This window comes from Symphalangus syndactylus, chromosome 14 (assembly GCF_028878055.3).
Source record: "Symphalangus syndactylus isolate Jambi chromosome 14, NHGRI_mSymSyn1-v2.1_pri, whole genome shotgun sequence".
NCBI classification, from domain to species: Eukaryota; Metazoa; Chordata; class Mammalia; order Primates; family Hylobatidae; genus Symphalangus; species Symphalangus syndactylus.
The window spans coordinates 96,750,193-96,774,766 of NC_072436.2; the positions used below are offsets into that span (position 1 = coordinate 96,750,193).

General features: G+C 37.4%; 1 protein-coding gene across 7 annotated transcripts in view; it reads right to left on the bottom strand.

The window, feature by feature from the left end:
• Positions 1-2,872: 2,872 nt before the first annotated feature.
• Positions 2,873-24,574, bottom strand: part of PPM1B (protein phosphatase, Mg2+/Mn2+ dependent 1B) — a 68,090-nt gene continuing 46,388 nt past the window's right edge. For 3 of the 7 annotated variants that reach the window (XM_055240803.2, XM_063618082.1, XM_063618081.1), the window contains 3 exons: positions 19,089-19,200; positions 18,629-18,686; positions 2,873-6,521 (listed from right to left, as the gene is read on the bottom strand). In XM_055240803.2, coding sequence (XP_055096778.1) covers positions 6,216-6,521; positions 18,629-18,686; positions 19,089-19,200 — 476 coding nt within the window. In that variant the 3' untranslated portion in view covers positions 2,873-6,215. Of the gene's footprint in view, positions 6,522-11,869; positions 11,960-18,628; positions 18,687-19,088; positions 19,201-24,574 lie in introns of all 7 variants that reach the window. The other 4 variants (XM_055240804.2, XM_063618083.1, XM_055240806.2 and 1 more) reach the window with 2 other exon arrangements.

Genomic DNA, 24,574 nt, shown 5'->3' on the forward strand with positions numbered 1-24,574 from the left:
GAATTGTCTAATATGTGAAAAACATCACACTTTGCTATTTTTCACTAAATACTATTTAGCTTCTCAAAACAAAATGTGTTCCACAAGAAATCTTATCACGTTTTCCCTTAATACTTAAACCAGATGAACTTCAAAACACAAATGAAGGCAATTTGGAAGAGGAAATGTCAGTGTGAGATGTCATTTAAAAAATATAACCTTAAATTCAAGACAAGGAATTTGGTCAGCAAAAGATATTTGATGGACATGTTCAGGTTAATTTCAAGTACTGAAGTTGGATAAAGACTTGGGCACCTTATATTGCTCTGGTTTGCGTATTTTCCAAGGTTTCAGAAAATATATCAGGCAGTTTGAAAAGTAAACTAATGAGGCTGTTAATTCCTGGCTCAAATCTAAGGCTAATATGACTATAGAAACATTTTTTCCCCAACTAATATTATTTCTCCTGTTATTAAAAATCATTTTAAAGCCTGGATAGAAAGAATCACAACTGGCAAGGCAGCGCCATTATTTTCATATAGGAAGACCAGTTCATTAGAACTTTTTTTTTTTTTGAGACAGAGTCTCCCTCTGTCTGTCGCCCAGGCTGTAATGCAGTGGCGCGATCTTGGCTCACTGCAATCTCCACCTCCCAGGTTCAAGCGATTCTCCTGCCTCAAACTAATGAGTAGCTGGGACTATAGGCACGCAGCACCACACCAAGTTAATTTTTGTATTTTTTTTAAGTAGAGACAGGTTTCACCATTTTAGCCAGGCTGGTCTCAAACTGTTGACCTCAAGTGATCTGCCCGCCTTGGCCTGCCAAAGTGCTGGGATTACAGGCGTGAGCCACTGCGCCTGGCCTTCATTATAATTTTTTTTCAATGACAATGCAACTCCCAATGGATTTCTACGTTTAGCGTAAAGAAATTATGACTCTTGGTGGTAAATTCTACTCAGGTTAATAAACTAATGGTGAAGCAGCTTGGAAGCATTTGTTGCTTAGATTATTCCTTCACAATGTTATTTTAAAATTTGATAGTTTTTAATATAAAAGAGACATAAATTTAAAATTTGAGATGGAGTCTTGCTGTTGCCCAGACTGCTGTGCAGTGGCTGGATCATAGCTCACTGCAGCCTTGAACTCCTGAACTCAAGCAATCCTCCTGCCTCAGTTTCCCAACTAGCTGGGACTATAGGCATGTGACACCATGCTACAGTACTTAAAATTTGTGTGTAGAAACCAGGTCTTGCTATGTTGTCCAGGCGGGTCTTGAACTCCTGACCTCAACCAATCCTCCTGCTTTTAGCCTCTGGGATTACAGGCATAAGCTACCACATTCAGCTAAGAAGTCTTTTTTTTTTTTTTTTTTTGAGATGGGAGTTTTGCTCTTGTTGCCCAGGCTGGAGTGCAATGGCACGATCTCAGCTCACTGCAACCTCCGTCACCTGGGTTCAAGCAATTCTCTTGGCTCAGCCTCCCGAGTAGCTGGGATTACAAGTATGCGCCACCATGCCTGGCTAATTTTGCATTTTTAGTAAAGACAGGGTTTCCCCATGTTGGTCAGGCTGGTCTCAAACTCCCAATCTCAGGTGATCTACCTGCCTCGGCCTCCCAAAGTGCTGGGATTACAGGCATGAGCCACTGTGCCTACCCTTAACAAAAAACTTTAATCACTGCAGAATAACGGATCAATATTTAGAAGAACTGCACAATTCAGTGAACCAGTATTTTCCAAATGACTAATTCATGATGTGACAAAATCATGCATAGCCAGAAGGTCCATTCAAAATGCAAGACAGACCCAGTGGATTTTAACATAACAAACTAAGAAAAGTCCTCTAATAAACTTTCCAATTTCACATTGCAACCAACCTTCAAGAAACTATCAGTTGTCAAGTTTTGATATCTACAATTATCTGAAGTTACTAAAATACTCCTGTTTTCCAACTACCTATCTGTGTGAGGCCAGGTTTCTTCATATACTTCAACCATCGGGCCATACCACACTCCAACAGACTGAACGCAGAAGCACAAACAAGAATTCAGTCCAACGTTAAAGGGCTCACAAAAATGAAAAACGGTCCTTTTTACACTGAATATTTTTATCTTATAAGACAATTATTTTTCATAAAATGGTTTATATATTAACATGTAATTGTTTTACTTGTTAACAAATTAAAACAGTATATATAATTTCTCAGCTTTAATTTCTAATATAGTAAATATCGATAGTATCCACAAAAGCAAAAGTTCATTGGAATATACAATTTGTGAGAGTATAAATGAGTCCTCAGACCAAAATACTTGAGAATAGCCAGGCTAGGAAATTCAGATGAGTCAACACTGAACATGGGTTTTTCTTTTACTAACTCATACATTATTTCTATTTCAAGCACCAGTAACCCCCACCCACCCCTTGCCGAAAAAGTTTTTTTTTTTTTTTTTGAGACGGAGTCTCACTCTGTTGCCAGGCTGGAGTGCAGTGGCGCGATCTTGGCTCACTGCAGCCTCCGCCTCCTGGGTTCAAGCAATTCTTCTACCTCAGCCTCCCGAGTAGCTGGGATTACAGGCATGCGCCACCACACCCAGCTAATTTTTGTATTTTTAGTAGAGACAGGGTTTCACCATGTTGGCCAGGATGGTCTCGATCTCTTGACCTCGTGATCCACCCGCCTTGGCCTCCCAAAGTGCTGGGATTACAGGCGTAAGCCAATGCACTCGGCCAAAGGCAGGTTTTTTTTAAAGGAGTATAAATATTTCTGGAGTAGAGAAGGGGTTAATATTGTCCTGTACAGTTTGGTTAATTCGTCTTTGGAATTAAATTTTCACAAATATGCCAACCACATAAGAAGTTTAAAATAACATTAAAAACTGAATCATACCAAATAGTAATATGTCACACTGTTTTTATCAATTCTTTATTTAGGTAACAAGTTGGTTATGTTCACTGCATTGTATGAAACATCACAATATCATACTGGGAAGTACTATCAGTACAGCGTTGCATCAGAGTGGACACTTTGAACAATAAACCATTTTGCATTCTTCATTCCCTGTCTTTTAACAACCCCCGAAACCCAGTAAAGGGACAAACAGCTTTTCACATCACCATGTAAAGCACTTTAACTTACAAGGCTAAAATCTAAAGAATAAATAAAATATATTGTGGCAATAATTCCTTTTAGACCAAAAATCAGGTGCACAATAAATCAAATGATCAAGAAAGCTGTCTGTATTTAAACGTGTGGCTCTCCAGGAACAGCTTCAGGAAAATGTTACAGAAAATACCATGAATTCCATTTCACACAGGACCAGATGATGACTCATTTTAACTACACACAAGGGCAATTACATCCTGCTGAAACACAGTTTAAACATACAGGAAAATGTTTACAAAGCATCCACAACATGTAAACCATGTACAAATGGATACATTCGTTACTTCTCCTAACCCAGAAACTCCTTTCAGATAAATACTTTACTCTTCATGTTCAGCATTAATTGAATTTAATACATGCAAAACTCAGAAGAATTCAAGGTTACCATAAAAATAGAATTAAACTAATAAATCTTCAAGTACCTTATGTGACAACCACTCTGTACCGTGCCCAATGTTATAAAATGAAAGATTACTGAACCCATGAAAATATCTCTGTAGTATTTCCTTAGATCTAAAATAGATAATTTTAAATGTATTTATAGTAATTTCAATGTGATATTCTGAGCTTTTAAAATAACATAAATGATTAAAAATACCAAATTACACAAAACTCGTATCTTAAAAGCTGAAAAAATTAGAACTATAGAAACCCACATGTAAAACAAAAATCACAATTTACATTATAAAGGCAAATCTCATCTTTAAAAAATTTCCAACAGTGAGATGTCAAAGCAAATTATAAATAGCCATAAATTAATCCATTTGGTTTCAAAAGATTTTCTAGTGAAAGTTGAAGGATGCAATAGATACATGCATAAAATTTGTAAGGGTTTATAATATTATTCCCAAATACACTTTATCTTGAAGCAAGGCAACAATACAATTTGGACATTATTGGAGAACCCAGTTTGGTAATACAGGTAAAATTGGAAAAAAATTAAATAACAATCAATAATAAATACATATCCTATAGAAATTGCTCAAATGAAATTCCAAGCCACAGAGCTGCAAAAGGCTTCCAACTTGGTGAACTGAAAAAAGGAACATATCATACAATTCTTTACTCTTACATGCTTACATGTTGTGTGTTTTGTTTAAAGAAAAAAAAACATCATGTATTTTCAGAGTATAGCTAACTATATTTCCCATGCACCTCAGGCAGATTGTTGATTTGTGGTGAAATAACTCCACTGGTTTCTAGGGCCAAAAGTTCAATACAGATGTAATGAGTATGCCTGAGGTTGGCAAAAAATACTGTAGTACAGGCAATGCTACAAATGGCAACTGTCAGAAAACACAAATATGAACAAATAATGGGAAATGCTAATGATTTTCTGCTCATATCACAAAACGTTGGGAATCCGCAAGAATATTTTCCCCTTGTACTGAAGAAAATTGTGATTAAGTTTTTCCCCCAATTTTCAGAATCAAAAGCATTTTAGAAGGTTTTTAAGGCTACCATGGGTCTTCTAGATCTCCAGCACCCTACAGGAAGAGAAAAGGAAGAATATTATTATTTACCTATACCACTTCCAGACTGGATTGAATTTCAAAAGAAAACAAAATTGATGAACAAATTACCTTCCTTTGTCTGAAAAAGGGTACTTTTACAGAGAGATGTTGTGTATTGCATATTGTGTGTGTACACGTGTATCTAATATAGATAAGTAACTGGGTTGGGTTATTTTCCTCCCCTCTCCATCAAATGCCTTCCTTTCTCAAAGCATTTAAAAATATTCTGGCATTGGAAAAATACATCAAAACATCAGCTATAACATCCAAAGATTCCGAAGTTTCAATTTATGGTAACTTAAAGCAACTTTAGACACATGATATAAATATAAACGTAAAGAAGAAAAGTTAATGTTCTACAGTCATAAAATAATTTTTAAAAAATATTTCCCCTATGTGACAAATCTATAATTTAAAAATCCCTTTAAACAAAAACTCTCATCTGCCACTATTTTAAAAATAGCCCATAATTATTCAATTTATTAATAACTAATAAAAATTTGTAACAAAATGGACAATTCTGCCATCTTTAAAATGCTCACTGTGGCACTTTTCTCACGTCTGTGTGTGCCCATAGTGTCCAAAGATTAGTATTTTGTACCACAAAAGATGGATAAGAAAAAGAATAAAGTATGCAACACATATATTTTAATATTAAACTTCTTTCCTTTTTGTTAATGAAAAAAGGTAAGCCAAAAGTGTTGTAAATGTTATATAAATACAAATGAATTTCTAATGGGTATACTTCCAATATACCAAACTTGGTTGTTTTTAAAAAATTAATTCAAAAATAAGTACAACATGCATAGATTATTCCACATCACATGCTTTATTTGGACTTAAACACTTATAATTTCATTCTAAACACTTGGTTGACATACATTTTGATGTGTATAGTTAGGCTATACAGAATATACAAACCAAAGCTGAATGAATAATACATAGGTTTTTCAAAAGTTATGTTTCATAAAGAATACAGAGAAAGGAAAAATAGCCACACATCCAATATCTCACAACTTCTAAAAATAAAACTACAGAGATGTAAAATATAAACAAATCAAACAACACACAAATTATTATCCTTGAAAGAAAAATTACAGGCCAGCATCAGCCATTCTTTGAAGAACTAAAATTATTAAAGAAAACATAAATTTATTACAAAGCTAACTATGAATGTACTAATAGGTAAAATAATATGAAGCAGTATAATTCTACATTAACAAGTTTTTCCGTAATATAGCATAATCTCTCTAATCAAAATTTCTAATTCTATCTAGTATTAATTTAACTACTCACTTTAATTCATAATTGGTAGCCTAATTTCTGGCATACAATGTGAAATGACATATAATTTCATTAAATCCATAGTACTATAAATAGTCAATTTTACACTATCTCATAAAGGTGTATGCAAAGGCCTTTTTAAAAAACAAGGCTATGTGAATATAATAAAACTAGTTTTCCAAGATTCAAATAACAAAACGGTCATATAAATGCATACATTACACTTCCTAGGTTAAAAACCATCAAAGATCACAAAAATATTACCAAAAAGGAAAGTCATATTTTTTCACCACTCATCTTTGTCCCTGCATCTTCATTAGAGCTGTCTAATTCAGCAAGACCACTTTCTGATTCAGTATGGCTTTCCTGCATTGTCACTGGGTTTCCAGCATCACTGTTCGAAGAAGTAGCTGTGGCAGCTGGTTCAGCAGGGCTTTCTTCTCCCTCTACTTTAGCTAGCCTGTAACTAGTCAGCATCTCCTCCAGAAGTTGTCGGTAGTTTCCCCTATGATTAATTCTCATTTGCCTGAGAGCTTCCACCAATTTTCCCTGTGATCCACTTTCCTCTGCTTCATCGGAGGCCTTTTTTTAAGATTCAAGACCCCAGTGTCAGTAGACAAACTAGGATATCACATGTATTTCATAACACATTACAGCAAAATACTAATTTCTCTACCAAAAAGTAATATAGTCTAAGCATGAGAACATTTTATTAAATATCGATTCTTACCTGTATCAATTAATAAAAACTTCCAATTATAATCTCAAGTCATTTTAAGCAAATTACCATTAACTAGTTTATGTCTTATTTCACAGTCATTTAAAGTTTAATCTGAAATTTACTCAGCTTTTATAATTCAACAGCAACAAAAGCATTTCCTAAAACTGACTTACTCAAACAATATTTGGCTATGTGATTTAGTACAAAAGAAAATTAATGTTTAAAGCAGTAGGAAAAGGACAGAAAAGCAGGCCACCAGAACAGTTTCTTCATCATTTCTGCTAAATAAGTAGGAAATACAAAACATAAAACTATATCAACAGATTTTTGAAAGATTTTAGAGTTTTCATGGATAAAAATTGTATTTACTTTTTGCTCTTATTTTGATAAAAACATCTCTAGATAAAAATAAAGTATTCTAAGTATGAATAATAAACTACTCAATCCTTTCATATTTTAGTAAATTTTGGAAAATCTACAGGTTTCTACAATAGTAACTACTTAATACTGTACAGAGCAAGCTCTAATCATCCAAGCTGATCACAGTTAAGCTGACAGACTAAAATCAAGATATCCTTACATTATGTGCCTCTTGATATGATGCATTATAAAGTACAGTCATGTCCTGTATTCGTGCCAAAAAATGTTTAGAATGAATCTAATAATGCTAATTCCCAGTTTACAGGAAAAAAGGGAATAGAGGATCAAGTTAGAGCACACCATGAGAAAACAATCACATGAATTCAGAATGCAGGATGTACTATAAAAAACTGGCTCAGACTCTTCAAAGTCAGTGTCAAGGGGAAAAACACAGGTGAGGGGCTTGACTGATTAAAGACTTGTTTAATGTGCTTGATAAACTTGATTAGACTGGGATTCAAAATAACAATTATAATAGTCATTCTGGTGACAACTAGGGAAATTTAAACTTGATATTCGATATTATAAAATTTATTATTTTATACACCTATAGTATACCCACAAAAATTAAAAATAAATTAAAAAAATTAATTTTCTTAGGTATAATAATGGTATTATGGTTATATAGAAAAATGTCTTCGTTCTTTTTTTTTGAGATGGAGTTTTACTCTTGTTGTCCAGGCTAGAGGGCAATGGCATGATATTGGCTCACTGCAACCTCCACCTTGAGGATTTAAGCCATTCTCCTGCCTCAGCCTCCCGAGTAGCTGGGATTACAGGCATGTGCCACCACGCCCAGCTAATTTTGTATTTTTAGTAGAGACAGGGTTTCTCCATGTTGGTTAGGCTGGTCTCGAACTCCCAACCTCAGGTGATCTGCCTGCTTCGGCCTCCCAAAGTGCTGGGATTACAGGTGTGAGCTACCGCGCCTGGCTGAAAAGTATCTTCATTCTTAAGAGCTGCATGCTTAAATGTTTACAGGTAAAATATGATGTCTGCAATTTTCTCTCAAAGGGTTGTCAAAGAAAGAAAAAAACAGTAGACATAGAAAGAAAAATAAGGCAACTATGGCAAAACGTTAACAGTTGTTGAATCTAGACAGATGATATACAGCTGTTCCAACATATCATAACCCCTTTTTAAATACATTTGGAATTTTTCATCTTAAAATTTTGGGAAAATAAAATACAAAATAGGTTATTGATGCAGTTGATCTGACACAAACTCTTAACCATCTTTAGAGACTATTACAGTATACTTTTACAACAAAGATAACACTAATAAAGCCATATAATAAATGGCAATGTTTTATTAGAAAAATGAGAGCAGATGAATGTTATTTTTTTAAAAGTTGCCCTCATTGGCTAGGAGCAGTGACTCATGTCTGCAATTTCACCACTTTGGGAGACAGGGGTAGGAGGATTGCTTGAGGTCAGGAGTTCTAGGCCAGCCTGGGAAACACAATGAGATCCTATGTCTACAAAAAATGTTTAAAAGGAACACGCCCATAGTCCCAGCTACTCGGGGAACCGAGGCGAGAGGTTGAGCTAAGTCGAGGAGGTTGAGGCTTCAGCGACCCATGACCATACCACTGAACTCCAGTCTGGACGACAGTGAGACCCTCTTAAAAAAAAAAAAAAAAATAGTGCTTGTTAGGCTGAGGCGGGTGGATCATGAGGTCAGGAGTTCAAGACCAGCCTGGCCAAAATGGTAAAACCCTATCTCTATTAAAAATACAAAAAATTAGCAGCGCACAGTGGCAGGTGCCTGCAATCCCAGCTACTCGGGAGGCTGAGGCAGAAGAATTGCTTGAACTCGGAGGGCGGAGGTTGCAGTGACCCGAGATCGCACCACTGCACTCCAGCCTGGGCGACAGAGTGAGACTCTGTCTCAAAAATAAATAAATAAATAAGAAAAAAAAGTGCTTGTTTTCCTGCCTCAGATGGGGTGGTGGTGGGGATGGGGAGGGGAAGTATCCTCATGGCAAGAAATGGATGATACTGGGCCAGGCACGGTAGCTCATGCCTGTAATTGCAGCACTTTGGGAGGCTGAGGTGGGTGGATCACCTGAGGTCAGGAGTTCGAGATCAGCCTGGCCAACATGGTGAAACCCCATCTCTACTAAAAATACAAAAATTAGCCAGGCATGGTGTGTGTGGACCAGTAATCTCAGCTACTCGGGAGGCTGAGGCAGGAGAATTGCTTGAACTTGGGAGGTGGAGGTTGCAGTGAGCCAAGATTACACCCACTGCACTCCAGCCTAGGCAACAGAGCAAGACTCCATCACCAAAAAAAAAAAAAAAAGATGATACTGTGTATGGCCCATGCTTTTTGGGGGTACATATACGTCTGTGTATCTGTTCATGTTAGCATATGTAAAAATACCTGGAAAGAAAGGAAATACAGCAATATAATGATAATGGGTAGGGAGTTCTAGATACTTTATTTTCTTTGAATTTTCCAATTTTCCACAACAAGCATATTAGCTGTCATTTAATTGCAAAATTTATTATGTGGACTTAAAACATGTTTCCCTAAATAAAGTTTCTCAGCCAGGGCTGGTGGCTCATGCCTATAATCCCAGCACTTTGGGAGGCCAAGGTGAAAGGATCCCTTAAGCCCAGGAGTTTGAGACCAGCCTGGGCAACACAGGGAGACCCCATCTCTACAAAACAAAAATTTATAAAATTAGGTGTGGCAGCACACACCTGTGGTCCCAGCTACTTGGGAAGCTAAGGTGGGAGGATCACTTGAGCCCAGGAGGTTGAGATTACAGTGAGCCATGTTCATGCCTCTACACTCCAGCCTGGGCAATGGAGGAAGACCCTGTCATTCATTCATTCATTCATAAATAAATAAAGTTTCCCATTTCAATCTATTCAGGAAGGGTTGAGATGGAACAACGTGTGATAAGTATACTCTAATGATAAACCTTGTCAGTCTTTAAGAGGAAATTTTCTACTTTACAGTATATCACAAAGACTTTTTTTTTTTTTTTTTTTTTTTTTGAGGCAGAGTCTCACTCTGTTGCCCAGGCCAGAGTGCAGTGGCGCGATCTCGGCTCACTGCAAGCTTCGCCTCCTGGGTTCACGTCATTCTCCTGCCTCAGCCTCCAGAGTAGCTGGGACTACAGGCGCCTGCCACCACGGCTCGGCTAATTTTTTTGTATTTTTGTAGAGACGGGGTTTCACTGTGTTAGCCAGGATGGTCTTGATCTCCTGACCTCGTGATCACGCCCTCCTCGGCCTCCCAAAGTGCTGGGATTACAGGCGTGAGCCACCGCGCCCAGCCACAAAGACCTTTTAATGCAGGGCCTACAACCCTCTCCCCCAGAAAACCCCCAAACCAAAAAAAAAAAAAGATAAAAACCTACCATTTTATTAAAAAAAAATTACAGGACATTAAAACAAAATCTGCTTCAAAAATTTACACATAAAGTGATTATCAACCCTTGTTCCACATTGGAATTACCTGTGGAGCTTTTAAAATTGCATACATGCCGAAGTTCCATTTCAAAATACACAGATTCAGTGGATTTGGGTTGTTCTTTTAAAGCCTGACAGGTAATTCTGATATACAGCCAGGGTTGAGAATCTACTAAATGGCATAATTCTATTTGGAGGTGGACTTATTAATAAGGTTAGATGAAAGGTTGTTCTATTTGTCGTATTTGGGTCAATTTTGGCAAGTTCAACAGATAAAGTACCTCTCGCTTTCCAACTGACACATTATTAATCACCTGTATTTCTGTGAATTGCTATAGTAGTGATAGTTGGGGAAGAGAAGTTGCTTTTTAAAAGACATACTAGGTTGGGCGCAGTGGCTCAGGTCTGTAATCCCAGCACTTTGGGAGGCTGAGGCAGGCAGATCACAAGGTCAAGAGATCGAGACCATCCTGGCTAACATGGTGAAACCCCCGTCTCTACTAAAAATACAAAAAATTAGCTGGGCGTCGTGGTGGGCACCTGTTGTCCCAGCTACTTGGGAGGCTGAGGCAGGAGAATGGCGGGAACCCGGGAGGCAGAGCTTGCAGTGAGCTGAGATGGCACCTCTGCACTCCAGCCTGGGCGACAGAGCGAACTTTGTCTCAAAAAAAAAAAAAAAAAAAAAAAGACATACTAAAACCAAACCACAGCCAGGCACGGTGGCTCATGCCTGTAATCCCAGTACTTTTGGAGGCCGAGGCAGGTGGATCACTTTAGTTCAGGAGTTCGAGACTAGCCTGATCAACACAGTGAAACCGTCTCAACTAAAAATACAAAAATTAGCCAGGCGTGGTGGTGCATGCCTGTAGTCCCAGCTACTTGGGAGGGTGAGGCAGGAGAATCGCTTGAACCTGGAAGGCGGAGGTTGCAGTGAGCTGAGACTGCACCATTGCACTCCAGCCTGGGTGACAGGGTGAGACTCTGTCTCAAAAAATGAAAAATAAAAAAATAAAAAGCAAAAGAAAACCAAACCAATAAATCAAGTAGACACGGATTTGCAATGGCTGACATTATAGAATCACTAAATTGAGAAGAACTTTAGCTAATGACCACACTTAAAAGTCATTTTATCTTATGGCAAATTACATTTTCTCATCACTCTGGAAAGACAATAGAGGACTGAAACTTCTTCCCCAGCCGTTACATTTGATTTTTCCAAATAATGTTACATAACTCTCTCATGGGCTTTCATTAATATTAGAAGAGAAACCTATTATCTAGGTTCCTGCACTTTCTTTATCTGAACTCATACAATTGATATAGCACACCTATTTTTACACATCTATTATAGCATTTAACTCTACCTTGCAACGGTTCACAAGACTCTCCACTTAGACTGCAAACTCTTTGAGAGTAAAGACAATTTCATATTCCATTCTATGTCCTCCTATCATCTAGGGAAGGAAAAATAATATTTGTGCTAAGAACTTCATATATATAATCTTACTGAATCCTCACAGGTACCCTACAAAGTAAGGACTCCGGTTATCATTTTTATAAGTGAGGAAACTAAGGCTCTGAGAGATTTAAGTTATTTGTCCGGGTGACAATCTTAGTAAATGGCAGAGCTCTGATTTGTGCACAGGTATAATTAACATCAATGTCTATCTTTGCGCTCTGTTGAATACATTATGGCGAGTGACATTTTTTGCATACGAAGTACCTCATATAGATAAGACTCTTACTAAAGAAATATTGGTGAAATTATTATAGAACACCACAGGTTATTTCATATTGAAGTTTATATTTCCTTAATACAGTAAAATTGATAAAACTATAGAACACTAGTTATGTTGATTAAACTATCACATCAGATGGGATGTTTACAATTATTCTGTAAAGTAAATTGAAGGCAATTACTGAGATTAGAATTCAGGACATCTCCCATCCACCTTAGTTTTTAAGCTTTTACTATCAGCTAGACTAACATAGCTTAAAAATCGAAACTCTCATGATGAAAATACTAACTTACACCAGATAAGACATAGAAATTAGATAAATCAAGCAGAGAGTAGTAATAGGAGGGGGAAGGAAGGGAATCTAAGCACATTTAAAAAAATAAAATTTAACCAGCTAATATTTATTTGCAGCAATATTTATCTTTTGAAACACAGCTCTCATAACCAAAATTCCTTTTTTTTTTTTTTTTTTGAGACGGAGTCTTGCTCTGTCACCCAGGCTGGAGTGCAGTGGCACGATTTCAGCTCACTGCAAGCTCTGCCTCCTGGGTTCACGCCATTCTCCTGCTTCAGCCTCCCGAGTAGCTGGGACTACAGGTGCCCGCCACCATGCCCGGCTAATTTTTTGTATTTTTAGTAGAGGCGGGGTTTCACCATGTTAGCCAGGATGGTCTCAATCTCCTGACCTTGCGATCCACCCACCTTGGCAAGTGTTGGGATTACAGGTGTGAGCCAGTGTGCCCGGCCCATAACCAAAATTCTTAAAATGACTACTTATAACAGTAGAGAAAAAGTAAACACTAGTAAAAATGTTTCTTGTGAAGTCCTATGTGCTGCTTGTCAGACAAAAAAATTTTTAAACTAAAAATTCTCGAATATGACAAAATGTGATACAATTGATGACTAATGAAGATTTTAATTAGATGTTACTTGAAGAATCATGTCAAATTTAATGAATAACTTTAGACAGTGTCATTTGAATGGTCAAGACCACACAGCTAAGTGTTACGTCAATCATACCTTAAAAACATAGTGACTAATGTTAGTGCGTTTTTTTTTTGTTTTGTTTTTTGTTTTTTTTTGTTTTTTTTTGAGACAGAGTCCCACTCTGTTGCCCAGGCTGGAGTGCAGTGGCACGATCTCAGCTCATCGCAAGCTCCGCCTCCCAGGTTCACGCTATTCTGCCCCAGCCTCCCGAGTAGCTGAGACTACAGGCACCCGCCACCACGCCCGGCTAATTTTTTGTGTGTGTATTTTTAGTAGAGACGGGGTTTCACCGTGTTAGCCACGATGGTCTCGATCTCCTGACCTCATGATCCTCCCGCCTCGCCCTCCCAAAGTGCTGGGATTACAGGCATGAGCCACCGTGCCCGGCCTGCATTTTCAAACAGTATAGGTCTTCTCCATAGCAATGCTTTGACAAGTGAATAAAAAGTAAATATGAAAAAACTAATATTCACATAGTTCTAAAAACCGTGATATAAAAATGTAAAAGCAGCTATGGGTATTGCATTTATCTGTTTGAAGCAAAACAGAAAATGCATGTAAAATTTAATAATGTGAAAACAATACAGAGATTCTTTTGGGCTCAAAAAGAGACTAATCTGTCCTGTTTTTCCTCCCCTTCTCTAAGATCAAAATGCCTTAAACCGTTTTTGGATTAAGATAAATATGTGTATTTAAATGAAAAATTACTGACAAGGAATTGGGCTTAACTCCTTCCTTTCAACAACTTTATAAAATATTTACCATTAAAAACAGATTATCTTGTGGTTGGGTGCAGTGGCTCATGTCTGTAATCCCAGAACTTTGGGAGACTGAGGTAGGAAGATAACTTGAGCCCAGGATTTAAAACTAGCCCTGGCAATGAAGCGAGACCCTATCCCTACAAAAAATACAAAAAATTAGCTGAGTGTGGTGCTGTGTGCCTGTAATCCTAGCTACTCCGGAGGCTGAGCTGGGAGGATCGCTTCAGCCTGGGAGGTTGAGGCTACAGTGAGCCATGATGGTGCCATAGCACTCCAGCTTGGGACAAAGAATGAGACCCTTTCTCAATCAATAAAATAGAGTATCTTAAGACTGTTAAACATGATATTTACAAAAGAATGGGAAGTGATTTTTCCTGCATGGTAGACAGAGGTGGGGTACAGACACACATAATCTCTAACTACCTTAAAGAGGCCACATGGAATAATGTAAAGAGAATAGGAGTCAGACTAATTCAAATTCTGGCTGCATGATTTATTTAGCTTTGTGACCTGTGCAAACTACCTCATCTCTGTAAGTCTCATGTGTAAAAGAAGGGTGCTGAGAAGACTACCTATGACTGTATGTGTGTATAAATAAGGGGCTTGGCACAACTAGGAGCTGGGTAGATACAGGTCACCCCCCTGTGCAACTTTACCCTTGGAAAATTACCAACTTATGCAACTACTTGATCAGTGGCATACTAACTCAAAAGCATTATGAGTCTTTTTCAAGGGAAGAACTTTTTGCATGAAAATGTAAAACTCTATAAATATAGACTTTCATACCAATTAGTAAACTCAAATTAATTTTTAAATATATGACTTAAGAACAGCCTTAAGCAAATTACTAGAAATGAATAAATACAAATATTTCTTATTCAAAAAATATTTACTGAGCTTTCACCATATGCCAGGATTGTGCTTGGACTATAGACATAAATGAATCAGATAAAGTCCCAGATCTCACAGAATTTATATTCTAATTATAAAACACAAACTAGCACTTTAGAAAAAGGGAAGGAGTGTGCCCAGAGCCCTGTCTAATATAAAGACAACTTACAGCAAAATGTAGTTTTGCTTTTCCTGGAAATTTTCCAAAAGATTTCTGGGGATTCGTGAATCCCTAGACTAAGAATCCCTGCTAAACTCTTTGTTACAAATTTGTATTTTAAAAGTTGGGAAAATATCAATATTGCTTGTGGTAAGAAGATTGAACACATTCTAAAAAGTTAGTTTAGTATGGAACACATACTAAAAAACAAATTTAGTAAACAACTTAAGCAGTTTCCCCTAATATAGTAACCTTTCTGAATATATATTAAAATTACTTAATTTCTGACTTATACTCAACTCTACTTTCTGAAAAATATTTATTTAAAAGATTTGTCTTAATTATAAGAAAAATGAATGAATCCCTATTTCTAGTGGTACTATTTATAATCATTTACAACAGAACAATTCTTTCCGATATAAAGCAGACATTTCAGGAGTCTAAAAAAAACCCTCTGATTTAACTCTGGCTAGAATTCTTTGTTTAAATATCTAAACAAAAATAATTTTTGTTATTTAAAAAAACTTAATTTTTGTAATACCTTCCAACTTTCTCCTCTTCTGTAATTCTACCATACTTTCATCTTTCCCACCCCACAAGTTAACATCCAGCTCCTGGTGACATCATCCACATTGCTAAGAAGCATTTATGGAGCACCTTTGTGGCTAGCTTTTTGCTACAGTGGGTCAAGTTAAGAGCTCAGAATTTAATCATGTCTGTATTTTCTTCATTCTTTCTCCTTCTGCGGTATTTTTCAGCACATTTCTGCTACTTGCAATTATAGTTCAACATTTTTCTAAGTTAGTGATTATTGTGAAAGGCATATAATATTTCCCCATTTAAAATTCTAGGCTGCAAAGTCAGTTTTCATAGTAAACAAGGGAAGTTCCTTTAATCCATGTATCTATGTAATGATAATAAGTTTACAGTTACCATTTGGTCTCTGTAATTATTTCACAACTACCTGACTGCCTGCATCTCTTTAATCTAATACAGTAAATGTTTCTAACATTAAAATACCACAGATATTTTTCTAAATCTATCATTCTTATGCTCTAAACATAAGGTGGTCGATTACCCTAAAATGATGTTCAAAAGGCTGGTCTCTTAGCAAATACCTCTGCAACCTAAATTCTTATTTTTCACCACAACAGTTCTCTGCTTTAGTCAAAAAAGATGTCCTTTCTTTTGAAGATATCTTATACTTCGTCCTTGCCTCTCTAGTCTACTTGAAAGGTCATCATCCTCATGTCATTTCTACCACTCAAATCATTCTTCAAATCCTATCTTTTCTCTAAGACGCTGACTTTCCCCCTGCTTAAGTAGCTGAACTGTTACAGCAATCACTGTCCAAGTCACATGGCAATGGTCACATTCTGGATTTTGTCATTTATTTGTTACTAAGCTGTATGAAATATTTTGATCATTTAAGGTGTGTTTATAACTACAGTGTAAGCTGCACTGAGCACGCAGGTGGGGTCATGTCTTACGTTTTCTAGTCTTCTCTCTCTGTGAATCCACTATATGACACACTGTCAGTGTTTGATCTGATGTTGATAGAACATTTATGTATAAAGGTAATTAAGTACATATATCCCATTTCTATAGCCAAATAATAATCTATTTAAGGTAAGGTTTATATATTGAGCATTTTCCCCCAGTTTCATAGTTCCGTTGCCTATTTATTCCCTGTTTATGTAGCTACTATGTGTAATCATTTTTTCTTTTTAAAAAATTTAGAAGTTACCCTTGGTATATGTTAAATAGAAAACCTTGTTTGGAATAAAAATAGACTATTTTCTTGAAGGACCCCAAAATCCAGCAAGGTATATATATATATATATATATGTATTTTTAAAGATTACACATGAGGGTTGGCACTTTGAAACACCTGAGAAAATGGGAGTACTTCTATGGCTAATAATGAATCAATAACTGTCTTCTGAGGGCTTACTTCCTCTAATCAAGACAGTGGATGCCCTGAAGAATCTATAATCTAGCTGAAGAGGTAAGATTCTCTTCTCTCAACCTTCCAAATTACCACCATCCTTTTAGTCATGTCAACATCCTATACTCATTTCTTTAAGGGTTCTCTGATGGATCACATAAAATATTTGGATTTTTAAATTAATTTTCTCAGCTTTGGGTCAATTCTCTCTCTCTCTTTTTTTTTTTTTTTTGAGACGGAGTTTCACTCTTGTTGCCCAGGCTGGAGTGCAATGGCATGATCTCGGCTCACCCCAGCCTCCGCCTCCCGGGTTCAAGCGATTCTCCTGCCTCAGCCTCCTGAGTAGCTGGGATTACAGGCATGCGCCACCATGCCCGGCTAATTTTGTATGTTTAGTAGAGATGGGGTTTCTCCATGTTGGTCAGGCTTATCTCGAACTCCCGACCTCAGGTGATCCACCCGCCTCGGCCTCCCAAAGTGCTGGGATTACAGGCATGAGCCACCGTGCCCAGCCTTGGGTACAATTCTTAACAGTTTGAGGTACCTGCCACAAAAAAAGACTCGGAATCACTGCTCTAGACCAAGATATAAATTATAATTAGCAATACATAGCATCACTTTTATATGACTCACTAAAATTATATTGTTAAATTTTCCTTTTTGCCAGGATAACTTTTACTGTTAAGGAAAAGAAATTATATTATATTGCTATGCAATAATGAATCCTAGCAAATAATGCAATTGAGATGACATATGATTTCTATCCAATGGACACTCTCTCTCTCAACCTGCCAAGAGGAGCTGGAGACTGGAGGGGGGGCTCTTCCTCCCAATCAGTTTCATTTCTAAGTTTGGCTCCCTTAAAGCTTTGAGGCATATATATTAAAAATTAAATAATTTATTTTTAGACATAAAAACTTGAAAACTCAAGAGAAAAACACTTATTTGAACTAACTTGGATTAAAAAAAACAGACACTTCTGTCTCATGGTAATAGTACTAAAACAAAACAAAACAAAACAATATAGAGGAGCAGCTGGCAGCTCATTGACATTTCGAAGGAAAGCAAAATAAAAGGTAAGGGCATAGAGTCTTGCTCTGATGAAGTACAGCAAGGTACAACAGAAATGGTTATCTCAGCTCAACGCTCACATACCCACAATACAACAATAACATTAGAAAAAAACTATCCTTGGATATTCCAAGTGGGCATACAGGGGTACTGAAAGGTCTGGTCATTAAAATAATAACTCACTCACTATCACTAACTTCTGGTGATGGCAGCAGCCTGCTGGAGGAGAAATTGAGATATTTAAAAGAGCATTCTTGCCTCAAAATTAAGGTTTAAAGGAGAAGAAGGAAAAGCAGACATATAGAGAAGAAATAAAGACAGCCCAAACAAAAAAGGTCATTTGATGCCCAGAAAGTGACAGCAAAGCTATCTACAAAACAAAATTTTATCTCTACCTTCATTTCAATACATTTTCTTAAACTTTAACTGACACTTTAAAATGAAAAGCAGTAGTAATTTACTACAGACTATAATTTATTATAGACTTCGTTAATGTGAATGTATTCATATTTAGTATTTATATTGTGAAATTACTTTAAATGCTTATGAAATAAAATAAAACTTACCCCATCACTTTCTCTATGTGGATTCAGTCTACTATAAACAGCTTCAATAACATTGCGCCTAAAAAAAAAATCATGCTTTAGTTTTATTAAATTACACAGAATTTTAAGCTTGTGAATATCTCAACATTTCATCCAGACCACACTAAAAAAGTAACTGCTACACTCTATACTTGTCAAGAACATACTTTCTACACTTTACTCTCAGAATCTGATTTTGCACAATCCATTTGTACTCATTAGCAAGGAAAGAAGGACCTTCATACTCAAAGAGTATGATAGATAATTCCTTTTAAAAAATCGTTTTTGGATGAAGTTTTAAGAGTTCTTCTCTAGTATAAGAAACACTAACCCATTTCACCTCTAGATAATTGATGTACTTCTGATTTAAATTTTCTTACCCCAAATTATTTAATTACTAATTATGAACGAACTCAAAATTAGCTCTTTTTGTTCTACTTACTTGCCAGCAAGACCTCCCCCAGGAGGCAAATTTGGGATATTTTCTGCAGACAAGATGCGCATGACATGGGCAAGATCAGGCATTCCTTCCTCGCCAGACTTCTCCATAATCTCTGTAGGTTTTTTAAAAAAAGTTCCTAAATTAATGTGATAAGCCAGTACTCACCAAGAAGTGAAACAAGAGATACTATTTGGTAGTACCTATTTTAAAATACATTAAAAAAAATTACCATCAACACACAAAAAATTTTTAAAAAGTAATACAAGAAGCTACTTATTGACTGAAACACTGTTATGCAGGGGGAAAAAAGAAAAAACAGTTATTTGCATATATATGTTCATTCCAGCATTATTCATAAAAGCAAAAACTGGAACAAACTAAATGTTCAGCAACAAGAGGACAGTTAAAAAAACTTTGGTGTAGCCATTGAGTGAAATGGCTTATAATCACTAAAAATTACGAAATAGGTGTCTTGATGAATACAGTAACAGCTATATGGAAAAATACTTCTGATCTAATACTAAGTAAAAACAATATAAAAGTTATGAATGTCATTACTAAAGGATAACAAAAGTTTAGCTAGATAAGAATTATAAGAAAAAGGGGAGAAATTAAAAATCATTTTTACAAGTCGATACTTACCTGAAATAGTTACATTCTACAGCACTTTTTTTTTTTTTTGAGACGGAGTTTCACTCTTGTTGCCCAGGCTGGAGTGCAATGGCATGATCTCGGCTCACTGCAACCTCCGCCTCCTGGGTTCAAGCAATTCTCCTGCCTCAGCCTCCCGAGTAGCTGGGATTACAGGCATGTGTCACCACGCCCGGCTAATTTTGTATTTTTAGTAGAGACGGGGTTTCTCCATGTTGGTCAGGCTGATCTCGAACTCCCAACCTCAGGTGATCCGCCCGCCTCGGCCTCCCAAAGCGCTGGGATTACAGGTGTGAGCCACCACACCCAGCCCAGGCCTTACTTTCAAAACAACTGTTTACCATGCCTCACAAGACCCTTACATTGACTTTAACATTCACCACTCTTTCAACTCTGCCCCTGCCTCCCTCATGTCCAAAGGATCTATTCAAAGACTTCTACTTCTAGATCTTCACATACTCTTTTCGTTGGTTTGGGAACACTTTTCACTCTAATCCAACCCCTTTGTATGATGAATGCTTTTTTTTTTGAGACACTGGAGTGCAGTGGCGCTATCTCAGCTGACTGCAACCTCTGACTCCCTGGTTCGAGTGATTCTCCTGCCTCAGCCTCCCGAGTAGCTGGGATTAGAGGCATGTGCCAACATGCCCAGCTAATTTTTGTATTTTAGTAGAGACGGGGTTTCACCATGTTTGCCAGGCTAATCTTGAATTCCTGACCTCGTGATCCACCTGCCTCGGCCTCTCAAAATGCTGGGATTACAGGACTGAGCCACCACGCCCAGCTATGAATGCCTATTTTCATCCTTGAGGTTTCAATTTTATATGTCACATTCTCAAATCCTTCTCTGACCTAAGTCTGAGTAGGTACACTGCAATACACTCTCATATGCATGACATGTACTGTACACCATAATGCTATATACTCCCATATACACTATGTTTATTGGGTCATAGACTGCAAGCTTCATGAAAGCAGGACTGTAAGTTTTCTACCTTAAATCTGTGTCTTATAGTATAAGGCTTCTCAACATCAACAACACCGACATTTTACACCAGACACTTTTTTTGTCGTGGGGGCTGTCCTGTGTGCTGTGGAATATTAAGCAGCATCCCTGGCCTACATTCACTAGATGCCAGTGGCACCCCCTCAGCTATGACACCAAAAATGTTTCCAGACATTTTCATACCCCTCTACTCTAGTCCAATTTACCACTACCATGCATTAATGCATAATTTGTAATTGGTATTTTGGCTTCTCTTGTCTCCTTTATACAATCTCTTCTCCATACAGCAACTAAGAGAGATCCTTTGGAAAAAAGAACAAATCGCTCTTGTACTCAAAATCTTCCAATGAATTCCCACAAGTCAAATGAAGTCCAAAGCCCTCACTTTGGTCTACAGGACGCTACATGATACGCCTCCTACAAACCTCTTAATCTTCCTCTAGTGTTCTACTGGCTCATTCTAACCCAGCTGCACTCACTAAGAACACTCCCTCCTAGTCTTTGCTGTTCTCATTGCCTGGAATGTTCTTCCCTCAGATATTCTCTCTCCATGCAGGGTTGCTCAAATGTCCTTCCTCACAGAGACATTTCTGACCAATATTCCTTGTTGCTCTCTACTTACTCTATTTTATTTCTCTATTTAAAAAAATAGGGTTTTACTAGAATACAAATCCCATGAGATTTCTTTTTCTGCTATATCCTCAGTGACACGTTCAATAAACACTGAGTAAACCTATATGTAGAAGGCAATCATTAAATATATAATTCACACTTTGGGAGGCCGAGTCAGGCGGATCATGAGGTCAGGAGATCGAGACCAACCTGGCTAACACGGTGAGACCCCGTCTCTACTAAAAATACAAAAAATTAGCCAGGCGAGGCGGCGGGCGCCTGTAGTCCCAGCTGCTCAGGAGGCTGAGGCAGGAGAATGGCGTGAACCCGGCAGGCAGAGCTTGCAGTGCCAAGATCGCACCACTGCACTACAGCCTGGGAGACACAGCGAGACTCTGTCTCAAAAAAAAAAAAGAAAAAAAAAATATATATATATATATATATAAAATTCATCAATTTAGGTGAAATACTATTCCCTGTTTATTTTAATATTATTCCTTTCCCACCTGACCAGTCATCATTAAAAGCATATACACAGATTTACCAAGTACACCAGAATGCATTTACCATAAAATTTAATGTTATATTACATGATTTAAAACCCCAGAAGAAACAATGCTCCTGAAGAACACTGCTTTATAAATAAAAAGTTCCGGCCAGGCGCGGTGGCTCACGCTTGTAATCCCAGCACTTTGGGAGGCCGAGGTGGGCGGATCACGAGGTCAGGAGATCGAGACCACAGTGAAACCCCGTCTCTACTAAAAAATACAAAAAATTAGCCAGGCGTGGTGGTGGGGGCCTGTCGTCCCAGCTACTCGGAGAGGCTGAGGCAGGAGAATGGCGTGAACCCAGGAGGCGGAGCTTGCAGTGAGTCGAGATTGCGCCACTGCACTCCAGCCTGGGCGACAGAGCAAGACTCCATCTCAAATAAATAAATAAATAAATAAATAAAAAGTTCCTTTTTTTTTTTTTTTTTTAAAGACATGTTCTTACTCTGTGGCCCAGGCTGGGGTGCAGTGGTGCCACCATAGCTCACTGTAACACCAAACTCCTGGACTCAAGTGATCCTCCTGCTTCAGTCTTCCAAGTAGCTGGAACTACAGGTGTGCACCACCATGCTCAGCTAATTTTTAAAACTTTTTTGTAGGTCTATGATGCCCAGGCTGGTCTTGAACTCCTAGTCTCAAGCAATCCTTCTGCCTCGGAGTCCCAAGGATTACAGGTGTGAGCTACTGTGAAGTTACATTTTAAGTACCAACTTAAATTGATTTGTAGTGGCTGCCTAGCTAACAATTTTGTCTCCTGATTAATAATAACTATTTGCTACAGGCCCTAGAGATCATATTACATATTTGTTATCTCTCCTATATAATATATACTTCAGAAAGTTACAAACTATGCAAAAGAAAATTAATATTAAATTATTAACTCATGTTAAACTGAACTGACCACACCTTTAAGAAACTGAAATGTGGCTATTACAGAAGTTAAGAGTTCATACAAAGTTACAGTTTGCTGAGGACTTACATGCTAGGCACCATAATAGGTGCTTAACAAACATAATTCTCATTTATTTTGACAAAAACTCTTTGCTTGGACCAAACCTTCAGCAAGACTCTTGAGTTCTTTCTCACTAGGAGACCTTTAGGCTCCTCTCAGTCCTTGTAGAAACCAGGATGAATGAGAATCCCGCTCAGTTAATTTACTGAAAACCCCCACACACCTGATATATGACCACTCTGGATATTTTAGCCTGGCCTGCCATCCTATCAAGTCAGTTTAGCCAGAAATCCCTTATGTTGATGTTTCCTCTTAGTAATAATTTTCCATCCACTGACACTCCCTTCAAGCACTGAGCTCCTTAGTTATAAATTCCACTTATCTTTATGGGACCCCAAGTTGAGTTTAATTTCTTTCTGCCACTGCAAGATTCCATCATAGTGGTCCCTGCATCTACTGCCATGGCCCCCCTGAAAAAATATCTGCCTTACCATCTTTAACAAGTGTCATCAATAAGCTTTTTTTGTAACAATTTATTTAAAAAAAAAAAAAAAAACTCCATGGGGCCGGGCGCAGTGGCTCACGCCTATAATCCCAGCACTTTGGGAGGCCGAGGCGGGCAGATCACGAGGTCAGGAGATTGAGACCATCCTGGCTAACACGGTGAAACCCCATCTCTACTAAAAATACAAAAAATTAGTCAAGCGTGGTTAGTAGTCCCAGCTACTCGGGAGGCTGAGGCAGAAGAATGGTGTGAACCCGGGCAGCGAAGCTTGCAGTGAGCCGAGATCACGCCACTGCATTCCAGCCTGGGTGACAGTGCGAGACTCTGTCTCAAAAAACAAAAAACAAAAAACTCTATGGTTGGTGTTTTTATCTTTAGTTTCCAATAAGGAAACTGGAGCCTTGAGGGGTTAAGCAAGTTGGATAAGATCACATAACAGGCAGCTGACCAAACTAGAGAGCTCTTCCTAAAATAAAAACTACCCGGTTTCTTTATGAATGAGGAAGAAGGAAACTAAGAGAATTCCTCCCACCTTCTGATAAACTATAGTCAGCAATCTGCAACCCCAATATACTACAATTTATCATTAAATATTAACTCCTATAAAAATAGCTCCTCTTAATGATATTATCAATATATGACCGCATCTGACATAATCTTCAATGTGTTCTTACATGTTTCTCACGTTTCCATCACCCTCAAAGCAGGACTCATTGAGACTCAAAAGCACTGAGACCTAAAAACAAGATTAATTTAGGGCTGAGGAAATTGTAGACACACAAAAAACTTTAAGCACATTGTTTAGGGTGCATAGCTAGATAGTTGTAGAGACAGAAAAGATAAATCCTCATTCTCCAAATTTGCAAAAGACTCTCTTCTTGGTTTTATACTTTTAATTGTAATTATATATTAGTAATCACAGATCCTCACACTTCAAAACTCTCACCAATTACTGTGGCCTACTATATACAAAATGACTCATAATAGGCCAAATTCAACAAGCCTATTACACCACCATCGTAAGTTATATCATTCAAATGTATTTTCTCCAAAAAAAAAAAAAAAAAGAATCAAAACATAAAAGTGTTAGGAGAAAATATAGGTAACTACGTAACCTTGAGTGGAAGAGCTTGGTATGATATCAAAGTCCTCCCACAAAGAAAAGAAAAAAGATTGACAATCTAACTTTATAAAAAAGTAATTTCATATCTT